The sequence below is a fragment of the Anticarsia gemmatalis genome, chromosome 22 (assembly GCF_050436995.1).
Source record: "Anticarsia gemmatalis isolate Benzon Research Colony breed Stoneville strain chromosome 22, ilAntGemm2 primary, whole genome shotgun sequence".
Taxonomy (NCBI): domain Eukaryota; kingdom Metazoa; phylum Arthropoda; class Insecta; order Lepidoptera; family Erebidae; genus Anticarsia; species Anticarsia gemmatalis.
Window position 1 is genome coordinate 1,412,253 of NC_134766.1, and position 11,359 is coordinate 1,423,611.

Sequence of the window (11,359 nt, forward strand, 5' to 3'; positions counted from 1 at the left end):
CAAACATAAATACATACATACATAGATAGAACAATCTGTCAGTGTATTTCAATAGGGAGTGAGGGCGCGGTTCCGTTAGTGTCATTGCGCTAATTTTATCCTTATCCTGTAGTAATTAAGGATGTATTTACTAAAATACGTTGGGTAAGGGTTAAATAGCTGTACGTTTTAAAATTTTACATATTCAGTTAGTTTAATTCGACGAATAGTTTTAATATTTTGACAGATAATAATATATGCAGTCATAAGCGATATTTTTATTCAACAATAACATTTTGTAACGATTAAACTATTGACCGTAATTCATCCTTGTTAATTATTAATTAAATAAATAAAATGATCTCTACAATATACCTACACATAATTTATAACTCATTAGGTAGGTACCTACATTACATATACATAATATCCTTATTCTTGCACCCTAAAGGCTGACGTTGACTGCTTTAAAATAAAATTATACAGTTTGCCTCATCCACCCTTAATTATTTTTATTGCGTCTACGGATTAGGGCAGACCAGTCAAAACTGTACAAATTTATCACCAATATACAAGCACAGATTGACCAATCTATGTATAATAATACTATGATCAAACGTAAAAATATCACATAGTAGGTCCCTACTCAAAGGATTAAATAAGTACTAAAAGACAAAATCCACTTAAAATATCATAAGCTCGATTGTATTAATAATGCCGCGGGTTTCTTTTTTTTTTTGCCATAATAAACGAATCGAATAATTCGTTCTTCCATACGAAATCGACAAAAAAGCTCACTTATAACGGCAGCTTAAAATTTATTAGCGGATAAACGATGATAATAATTTTAAATGGAATGTAAAAATTTCAATACGTTTCACTACATTTTTTAGACAAATCTTTGCTTCGAAAATGATATTTTTTTGCTATAAAACTTAAGACTTGACTTAATACAGGATTACTTTAATAAGGTACCTATTACTATACCTAACAAAAGCTTTTCTTAATGAAGTACCTAATTAATTACTTTTCGTATCAGATTCCAATTGGAATTATTTTCTTTGTCATTACTTTTTGCGTAAGTACAAGTCTAAATATTAACATCGCTAAGTCGATCGATTACCATTTATGCTTTTATTATTATAACTTTATACATAGACAAATAAATATTTAGTAATGGTGTCCATAATACAAACTAGCACCCGAAATAAAACCCACTAATATTTATGAAGCAGTAAAATAATTTACAACCGTATAAACGATACTTTAATGATTTATTTCCGCATATAAAATGTCTCGTCCCACGTAATTTCCCGCCAACATTCGCTTAAAACGGGAACGCAGGAAATCGCATCAGCCGGCATTTCGAGACGGCTGCATCCTATAACTACGAAAATGCACCCAGACATTTCTATAGGACATACATCCCTCCCCTACCGAACCTAGATATATATAACTTAGGCACGCTTACCATGACTAAGGCACAACATTGTTCTTTCATGCCACGATTGGAATTAAAAAATAACTTAAAAAAGCACTTACTTTTCGTGGTCCATTCTGCACAATGGTCTCGTATTCTAAACCCTCCGACATCGCTCTCACAATTTATTAAAATCACAATTGAACACTAAAAATATATTTTTTGGTATTTTTACCGGTTTTAACACACGTTTCTACAGTTTTTGGGTAGAGCCTGCGGAGCGTTCGAACGTCGTACCGGCACTAAATTGAACAGAGATAAATCACTCTTTCCATTAACGTATTTGATGGGAATTATCGTCTGAATGAAATTATAACGTTGTGCCGGCGGCCGGCCCGGGTGTAGCAACCAATATCACGCCCTCAGCCTCCCTCGCTCTCCAATGAGTGAATACATACAGATATATAGCTATAGAAAGTAGATAAACATCCAATATCTACGTGTTAAATGTAAGGTGCGGCCTCTATATGACGATTTTGAGCTTCAGATATTTTAACGTTCCGCTATACGTAAGTGCTTACTATCTTGAGTTGCGTCTTTGCGATTTATTCACATAGTTCTGTATAAAATTATTTCAATCTATTCCTGAAATATTAAAAGCGCCTACTGATAGAGCATTAATTTACTGATACAGACAATAGTCTTACTAATTAATAAACTCATAAAAATGTATAGTAACATAACTAACCCTATCCGTCATCTGTCAAATCTGACATTTAATTCAGGATCAAAATAACAACAAGCCGCGTTGATTATTTCTAAGTGTTTTACAGCAATACTGTGCCTTAATTAAGCTAAATGTCTTTTTAAAAAGAAATCAAGGCATAAGTAAATACGAGACACCTGTGTAACACAGTGTTAATCCACATCCAAGTGCATTTGAGGTTATTTGTTTGTCAAAATGAGTGAAGAACATTCTTTGAAAATACTGAAACAAGGTGCAGAAGCGAAACTGTTCATCTGCAATTATCTTGGGAGACCAACATTGATAAAAGAGAGATTTCAGAAAAACTACAGACATCCCGATTTGGACACCGCGATAACCAAAGATCGGATCAAAAACGAGGCGCGTTCCATAGTCCGTTGCAAAACAGCTAATGTTAGAACTCCAGCATTATACTTGGTTGATTTTGAGAGGCGACGAATTTATATGCAGCATTTCGAAAAAAGTATAACAATCAAAGATTTTATCATAAATCACGTAAAAAAAGAATCGGGTGACAAGAGCTTGAGTTTAATAGCCAAATTAATTGGCGAAACTGTAAGAAAATTGCATGAGAATAACATTATTCATGGAGATTTGACGACATCAAACATGCTGCTTGTTCCGAAAAGCGAAAATGAAGATGCAAATTGGCTTGAATCTGGTGAATTAGATTTAGTTATGATTGATTTTGGATTGTCGTTCATAGATTCTAGTACGGAAGATAAAGGCGTGGATCTTTATGTACTAGAACGTGCTCTAATAAGTACGCATAATGATTACCCAGACTTGTTCGATGAAATCCTAGACGCTTACAAGAAATTCAGTAAAAATAATATCAAAGAGATTATTAGCAAGTTTGAAGAGGTCAGAGCTAGAGGAAGGAAGAGAACTATGGTTGGATAGTGTTTAAGTAATAAATGTTATTATTCGCATATACCGTATTTGATTTACCATTTCGTAGTAATATATATTATCATCTTAAATTAATTATGTATTGATGCACAGTTTTATGTTCCTGAGTGTTGCTCACACAATTTCGAACACACAATATTCTCTCATTCATAAAGTGTGTAAATGTCTCAATGACAACAATGGCGTCCGTTGTTAATGTTATGCCAAAGCCTTGGACATAAAGTTCATTTAATTTTTCAATTGCATTACTATTCATCTTCCTCATGGGCAATTTTTATACCAAGAAATTAAGAAGCGTTTTGTGTGAGCGAGAGAAAGAATAACTAAATAGTATGCTTAATTTTTGAATGAATATTTTATCAAGTTCGGAAACGCGATCAGTTTCAAATGTCAAATTCATAACCTAAAAATCTCCTCTTATTTTCGTAACAAAATATTGCATTTTATTTTACAAAATGAGGAGACACATTACAAATTTGTCCAGAATTATAACTCAAAACAGTTGTACAAAAGCATTACCATTGACTAGTAAGTAAAAACATAGTATTATTTTTAAACTGAATGTATAATATTCGTATATAAAAACATGAATGTTTGGTTATTTTTAAGGATATCTAAGCACTCAAGAGGCTATAGACCGCCGGTATCACTTATTTACATTAGAGAAGAAGCGTCAGATAGAAAATGTGGGACGTATTGAGAAAATCGAGGTCCAGTACAAAGGTGTACCGAACGACTGCACATTAGTTATGAATAAAGAAATTTCTACGCCTTACGATTGCGCTAGACGTAAGTATTCGATTATAACGTTGAAATGCAGTGTAGACTTATGTATAGACGTATGTCTCATTTCTAGACTCTTATTCAGCTAAGATACATTGAAGTAACTAAATGGACAGGAATTTGTTTAGAAAAGGCCCAGTGCATGCTTAGTTCAGTATACATCTTACTCATTCCTATCTCAAATTAACCCTTCTACATACACACCAACATAAAATCATATGTTCTTCCCATAGGGGTAGGCACAGTCCAAAGACCATTTTTATATAAGAAATATCTAATATACCTATCTATATTTCAGATCTAAGTGAGTGGCACATGGAGAGCACTGCTCTTGCACTAGTTGATGGCACAGTGTATTGGGACATGCACAGACCTCTCACTGAAAACTGTACACTGGAAGTGAGTAATGATATGGCAATTGATTTACCTGCTACTATTCCCTTGAACAATAGTTAAAGCTTCAGACATCATTATTTTATAGTATTTTTTCATACTATGATACCACCAGAACTAGTAGTTTCATAGTTAGTAGCTATATAACTACTGGTTGGTATTGCAAATTAATACTACTAGACTATTAAACCGTCTTATATCATAATATGACCTAGATGGGAAACATAATCACCACAAACACTAGTCCAACCGCAGGCATAGCTAGCTTATAAGTTAAGATCATTTTCTTAAGAATACATTTTAGAGTAATCTGATCATTGTTTAAAATGGTTTCAGTTCCAAAACTTCACAGTAGCAGAGCCGCACCAGGTGAACAAGGCATTCTGGCGCACATGCTCGTTCATGCTCGGTGCGTGCGCTACTGTCGCCTTCAAAGATACCGTGCCTGTGAAGCTACACAGTTTCCCTGGTCCTGACAGTAAGTTATTATCTTAAATACCTTTTAGTTCTAGGAAATCTGATCAAAATGACTCTGATTTAATCTGAAATCTGAGTAAAGTACTATTCAATGTTTATTAAATGGAATTTGCTTAAAAGTAGAATTTGGCAAGTAACTGGTCTTGTATTTTGTTATAAGCTCCTAGTTGCACTGGAGCAGGCATAATTTTGAATTAAGCGGCCATGTGTCCATTTAAGAATTGTTTAAAGCACACTCTAACTATCACTATTAACGTAAATAAAAAGAAAACACCAGACCTAAAAATAGTCAATTTCACTGTCTATCAATTTAAACAGGTCATGAAGATTTTAAGATATTAACTTACTTTTATGTATTAGTTCGCAGTGGTTCATTCATCTACGACATCGACTTACCCTCCCTGCCCGACTGGACGCCATCTCGTCAAGAATTGGTCACGTTAACAGCAGAATACTTGAAGCTTACCAGAGAAAATCATCCACTAGAGCGCCTGGAAGTCAGCGAGGATCTGGCGCTGGAGATGTTTGTAGACAACGAGCATAAGACTAGGCAGATACCTAGTATTGCAAGGAATAATGGTTAGTAGGAACTGAAGAAATAAGTCTACTGTTACATAATATGATAGTTAATTTACTGGCAAACTAGGTTATTGGTTGTTTGTGAAACTTTTTAACTATAAAAATGTAGTATAAATACCATTGCTGCCTTTAAACTAGCCATATTGTATGGGGCTCTACAATCCTTGAGCATGTTTTAAGAATTTGCATTCAAGTTTCATCACAATGTTTTCCTTTGCTATCATAACAAGAGAATCATATCATAGAATAAGAAATTAATGATTTGGTTTTGTTCTGATAACTATTCACAATGCTTTTCTACTGTGTTTACAATTAAATATGTATATTTACAGGTAAAGTAACTTTATACCGAGCGGGCAAACATGTGGATATATCAAAAGGCCCTATGATCAGCACTACAGGACAGATCGGTCGCCTCAGCCTGGCCTCTGTTCACAAAGTTAATGGTAAGCATAACGTGATCGAACGACGCTTTCGTCGGCAATCGACAAAAACATAGCATCGTGAGCATGTTCTGATTTGTCGAGTATAGCCGACCGTGGTCAAAGGGTTAAAAATCTTTATATATATAATTCTTCTGTAAGTGTGTATGTCGCTCAACTTCTCTTAAACGACTGGACCGATTTTGATGAAATTTTTTGTGTGTGTTCAAGGGGATCTGAGAATGGTTTAGATTCACAATTTTGTCCGCTGGACAATGTTTTTTTATTTAATTTTTATGGCAAAACAACGTTTGCCGGGTCAGCTTGTATTTATTTATTTATGTTATGTTTTCAGGGTCACAAGATACAGATGTGAAGCAGCTATACAGGTTCCAAGGAGTGGCTCTACCTACAGGTGTTATGATGAATCACTTTGCATTCTCCATCCTTGTCGACAGAGCTAGGAAACTGGTGAGTACATCACTACTTGATATAAAACAAAGTCGCTTTCCACTGTCTGTCCCTATAAAATATGCTTAGATCTTTAAGGGAGGGTTCACATCTGACAGAAGATGCGTCGGGCGTAGCCCAAATAGTATGGGATTCGCAACGACGCATCATCGATTGAGTCAGTTGAGTGTGAATGATCAAGTGTTTTTCTATATGTACATTTGTCTGTTCTGGCGTTACGCGACGCATGTTCCGTCAGATTTATTTACCTTCCCTAAAACTATGCCACGGTTTTTGATGCGGTTTTTTTTAATAAATAGTGTTTTTCAAAAGGTCATTTTTGTGTAGAAATTATAAAGGATTTTAGTAAAATTGCTTTTTTAAATCCAGAAAAATACAACCGGCTTAATTTCCCCAATATAGGCTAGACATTTCGTATATTACCTTTTTCTTTGTTTATTTTTTCAGAACAACGCGAGATCGCCAATAAAGGCGAGCGAGGAGACTGAGAGCATAGCAGCGCAGGCGTGAATACAATTAACAAGTAGAATAAGTAGTTTGATAGTGCTATTGTAAGTTATTACACGTTTTAAGATGTTCATGCGTGTTTTATTTGTTATTTAACTAGAGGCCGCCCCGACCCCGCTTTCGTGGGCTTTAGTTTTTCCGTATTTACTACATTTTTTATTGCTGCTCCAATCCTATTAGCTATAGCGTGATGTTATATTTTTCCATATACCCCATTTTTTATTTTTTTCATTTCGAATCAGTAGTCACTTTTCAGCTTTATATTTCTACGTATTTTCAAAATATGTATGTGCCTATGAAAGCCAGTTTAGACAAACACATACAATGAATAGAGTCGGTATATAATGGTATAGGGAGGCAAACCATAGCAAAATATATGATTCATAATTTATTTATTTCGTATTTACATTAGAACTATTAGATTAAAACAACAACACAGAATTACTCTGATATGTCAGATATCAACAAATTGATTGATACTAAGTACTAAAACATTGAAAGATCAAATGTACTTATTGAACAAGAATACTATATTATTATACTCTTTGAAGTTAACAAGTGCTTAAATTGGAGTCCTTATTAATATATGCCCGGTTTCTGAGACACATTTGGCGGTAGTTTATCTATTCAAACTGTCAGGTTTATATGAGCTTTAATGCTATTGAATAGATAAACTACCGCTAAATGTACTTCAGAAACCGATTGTAAGGGAAACATCGATTTAGTTTAATAACAATACTGGAATTACAGCATTTCATTCTCTATTTTCACACAATATGGCGACGCCCCATTTAATCAAAATCCTGTATCCGATACTGCTTTATGATGTATACACTCACTATTCAACAGTCTTTAAAATATCAGAAAATATTTTAAACAACTCCGAATTTATAATTTAACTGCTCTCTCATCTTAAACCATATTCTGTCATATATAAGGATATAATTCATGACTAATTCTTTCTTTTCATTTAGCTAGAGGCACCTAGGGTTAATATTTACTAATGGACATAGATAGACAATAGGATGAAAAGTCTAGTATTCAAATTGGCATGATCAAAGAGATTGATTCAACAGTAATTAAGATTTTGTTCTACTAGAATTGAAAATACTCTATGAGTTCTTCGACTTTTTAGGGTCTGAGGGTCCATCTTCCTCTCCCTCTCCTTGGAATATGGGCATCGGCTGCGTCTTCTTATAAGCTGGAGCAACCCAGAACGGGTTCTCTTCAGCTTCTTTCGCGTATTTCAGAATAGCTTCCCTCGGATCCTGTTCATCATCTACCCTCTTACTCAACCCAAGGTTTCTGATCACGAATGAGCTAAGAGTACTGCCAGAAGCAGCAACTCTTCCGCCTTGTCCTGAAGTAATAGGTAAATCTGGTCTATGGGACTTGACAGGATCCAGACGGTCTTTCTCCATCTTCTTCTTTGAGGTCCTCAACTTCTCTTGTCTGAACAACGGTAAGGCATGAGGAGTGATGATTTGCTGAGCACTCACCACTTCCATAGAATGCTTCTTTCTCTGAGTCTTCACTATGCATAATTTTGCTCCACGTAAACTGCGTTTCTGGTCGAAGTAACATTTCACAACGCCATTACCACATCCCACGAAGATCTGGTTTAATTTCGCGTGCCATACTGCTTTGATAACGTGTGATTTCGTCACATCAATATGCGTGACTTCTTCAAACGTCTTTGTATTATAGAATATAAGTCTGCCAGTATTCTGTCCTCTTTGCAAAGACTCACCAGTGAATATCATAGAATCATCTGGACTGAAGGCACAGTCAGTCTGCTCGTACCTCGAGAAAAGACCGCCGAAAACATTCAGCGGTTTTTTAAAATGCCTCAAGTCCCATAGTTTGAGAGTATCATCGTTTCCTCTCGACGCTAAACAGTTGCCTAAATAAGAGTAAGATATGCTGCATATTTCTGATTGCTTTTGATGTCCGTCTCTTAGTAAAGCAGATGTATTGACGAAGTTTTTCCTATGGTCCCACATTTGTATAGAGCCGTCGAAGCAGCCACAAGCGACGGTATTGCCATCTCTAGAAAACGTGCAGGATGTAGGGGATGTCTTCAAACCTCCTTGTTGACGAGGTTTGATAACTGCTTTGTGTTGTTTAGGGTTTTCTGTCCGCCAGAGACGGAGGGTCCCGTCTTGGGCGCACGTCATGAATTCTTCACGGATGTGTGGGTGCCAGCAGCCGCTGTTCAGAGCTGCCGTGTGACCTTTGGTTCTGAGAAAAAGAAGATTAAGTTAAGTATGAGAAATAGCACAAGACATACTGAGAGGTGCTTGTATCTGTGAGCTAAGAAAGCCGCGACTGGCCGCGTGGATACCTGAACCTATGAATAAAGTTATAGGATTCAGACTATAGTCACGCCGTTTTAACTATGGGCTATTTTACGTATACATTTTTGATAGTAGATTGTGAGGTTTTAGTCTCGAATTTAATCTAGAAAAATTTCATTCTAGAGAAACCTAGGTGTAGGTATTCATTCATCATTAGGTCAAAATCTTATTTTTGTAAAGAATTTACTTACTTAGCCATATCATTAATATACTGGTCTCCCTTCACACATTCAAGCACTTCAAACCCATCTCGGTCCAACACCTTGGCCTGTGCTGACCCACTGACCACCAGGATGGAGTCACCAGTGTTGGAGTATTGTAGTGCTCTGATTGGATGGTTCTCACAAGGCTGTAGTGTACGGAAGGATCTCATGCCTGCATCCATACCTGTAAACATTATTTTTGGTTAGTATGTTGTCTTGAATAATGTCAATGATATGAAACTAGCCTTTGAAAAACAGCAGCTAATAAACTCCCATTTTGATACAGAACAATACTCAAAATAGGTTGGTATTTTCTTTGTAATGGTTTTTCAAAGGTTATTATAGGATGGTGACTGAGAGCAACTATTAGAAGATATACACCCCAAACTAAAAATTAAACTTAAGTTTTAGATTTAACAAAATTTTAATAAAATACTTATCCTCAAAAGTATATAGCTTTGACTTCAGAAGTAAAGCTGCAGAACAACAATTAAATTAATATAATAGCTTACCTGCAAAATCCCAGAAGGAGACATCATAATCTATAGAGCCAGTAGCTAGTCGAGCACCTGATGGATCCACTGCAAGGGCTACCACTGCTTTACTACCATGCAGCATTTCCACCTGGAAAACACATAAAATAACTGATTATGTACATTACTTTCATTCATACACTTAGAGAAGTACTCATAATTTGTTTTAATAATTTTAAAGGAATCATAGCCAGTGGCTATCTATAGTTTCTACCTACACCATTAGGAGTGTTGTGTGATTTTCCACAACATGCTAATAGGTAGATTTTTCAGTACAGAGAAAAATTTTATCAGAGAGAAAATTAGCCAGATCTCTAATTATAAATACAAGATAAATGGAATCAAATGGCAGAAACTTGAATTACTTACCTCATGGCTATTGGGTATTCTCTTCAATAAAGGCATTTCTTCCTCATCATCAGACCCACTCAGTTCATCATAACTGTCTTCATCATCATCACCTTTGTCACTCTTGCTTTTGTCCTTCTTGCCATCTTTCTTCAACAATTCTGGAGGCACCGGTGGACCTATTTCATCTTCATCATCATCCTGTTGACCCACTGTCAAACCAGGAGGTAATGGAGGACCAATTAGTTCATCATCACTTTCATCACCTTTGCCCGGTTCTGTTTTATCTGTGGTACTATTAGCTTCGGCTTCTAACCTCTTTTTATTGGCTTCCAGAGCGTTTATCTTTGCCTGTTGCACCATTTCAGTTACGTCAAAGTTTTTCGCTTTTTTACCAAAGTTTTTGATCCCCATTACTTGTTGCACGTGCTGGTTTTCTAAATCTTCAGCGATTTCTTCAATTTCCTTGTGTTCTTGGATGGGTGTTCGTCCAAAGGTTCCGAAACCCGAGGTCGAATCTGCCTCATTTTTCTCGCTTTCTTTAGATTTACTAGCACTAAAACTTATTTTACCAAAGGATATTGGCTTTTTATTCATTTTGGATATAATACTAGGGACCTAAGACGTAAAGACGTAGTTATAGACTACTTTGCTGATATATTTTGTCAACGAACTGATAAGAAAAATACACGCCGATGCAGTTTACATATCGCGTCCAGTCAGTTTACATAACAGGCCTAAGCAGTAAATAATAATTTGATCCTGTTCTTATAGATAATAAATAGAAATTAATATGAAAACTTTAATGATTTCTTAAATCAACAGATTGTTTTGCTAATGTCAAAACATGAGCGTGATTGACTGGACGTACATTCCGTTGCAGTGATGCCTATATTTTAAGCACGCTACTATGCAGTATAGTTTGTCTTTGTCGTTACCATGAACAATGCTATGCTGTCACACGGCGCAGTTGCTATAATGCGCGATTAAGCTTTATCTCACATCTGGAACACGACCTACGCAAGTGACGTTTGCGTTTTGTTAGCAATTCATCAAATTCTGTTTCAATTGTAAAATTACGATAAATGCTCAATTTTTTGTTTTATACAATTATCACAATAAAATCCGTTAAATTTTACAAAGTCAAAGCATTTTATTTTTATAATTTTACGTTTCAAGAGGTTAATCCCTATCTAAAAGATTATAAAA

At 35.5% G+C, this 11,359-nt stretch overlaps 4 protein-coding genes across 4 annotated transcripts in view; 2 read left to right on the top strand and 2 right to left on the bottom strand.

The window, feature by feature from the left end:
- Positions 1-1,884, bottom strand: part of LOC142982559 (coactosin-like protein) — a 32,933-nt gene extending 31,049 nt beyond the window's left edge. Inside the window, exon 1 of the mRNA XM_076129112.1 lies at positions 1,522-1,884. Within this exon, the coding sequence (XP_075985227.1) occupies positions 1,522-1,572 (51 nt within the window). The 5' untranslated portion in view covers positions 1,573-1,884. The remainder of the gene's footprint in view (positions 1-1,521) is intronic.
- A 271-nt stretch (positions 1,885-2,155) lies between these two features.
- Tcs5 (TP53 regulating kinase) lies at positions 2,156-3,099 on the top strand. Its single transcript, XM_076129113.1, has one exon. The coding sequence runs from the start codon at positions 2,361-2,363 to the stop codon at positions 3,066-3,068; it is 708 nt and encodes a 235-aa protein (XP_075985228.1). The 5' UTR covers positions 2,156-2,360; the 3' UTR covers positions 3,069-3,099.
- Positions 3,100-3,455: 356 nt separating this feature from the next.
- On the top strand, positions 3,456-6,780 carry mRpL39 (mitochondrial ribosomal protein L39). Its single transcript, XM_076129158.1, has 8 exons — positions 3,456-3,605; positions 3,687-3,866; positions 4,159-4,259; positions 4,590-4,731; positions 5,091-5,309; positions 5,642-5,755; positions 6,087-6,202; positions 6,650-6,780. The coding sequence occupies exons 1-8, from the start codon at positions 3,533-3,535 to the stop codon at positions 6,710-6,712; spliced, it is 1,008 nt and encodes a 335-aa protein (XP_075985273.1). The 5' UTR covers positions 3,456-3,532; the 3' UTR covers positions 6,713-6,780.
- A 304-nt stretch (positions 6,781-7,084) lies between these two features.
- Positions 7,085-11,012, bottom strand: LOC142982503 (gastrulation defective protein 1 homolog). The gene is made up of 4 exons (XM_076128981.1): positions 10,172-11,012; positions 9,782-9,893; positions 9,258-9,453; positions 7,085-8,950 (listed from the first exon to the last, which is right to left on the bottom strand). The coding sequence occupies exons 1-4, from the start codon at positions 10,745-10,747 to the stop codon at positions 7,822-7,824; spliced, it is 2,013 nt and encodes a 670-aa protein (XP_075985096.1). The 5' UTR covers positions 10,748-11,012; the 3' UTR covers positions 7,085-7,821.
- Positions 11,013-11,359: the final 347 nt, after the last annotated feature.

Bases quoted from the DNA above. Each gene is read 5' to 3' on its own strand.
- Tcs5 (XM_076129113.1), top strand. From the start codon at position 2,361: ATGAGTGAAGAACATTCTTTGAAAATACTGAAACAAGGTGCAGAAGCG.
- mRpL39 (XM_076129158.1), top strand. From the start codon at position 3,533: ATGAGGAGACACATTACAAATTTGTCCAGAATTATAACTCAAAACAGT. The intron at 5,310-5,641 runs GTTAGTAGGAAC...GTATATTTACAG, and splicing joins TAGTATTGCAAGGAATAATG to GTAAAGTAACTTTATACCGA. The intron at 6,203-6,649 runs GTGAGTACATCA...TTATTTTTTCAG, and splicing joins TCGACAGAGCTAGGAAACTG to AACAACGCGAGATCGCCAAT.
- LOC142982503 (XM_076128981.1), bottom strand. From the start codon at position 10,747: ATGAATAAAAAGCCAATATCCTTTGGTAAAATAAGTTTTAGTGCTAGT. The intron at 9,894-10,171 runs GTAAGTAATTCA...TGTGTTTTCCAG, and splicing joins GAATACCCAATAGCCATGAG to GTGGAAATGCTGCATGGTAG. The intron at 9,454-9,781 runs GTAAGCTATTAT...TAATGTTTACAG, and splicing joins CTCCTTCTGGGATTTTGCAG to GTATGGATGCAGGCATGAGA.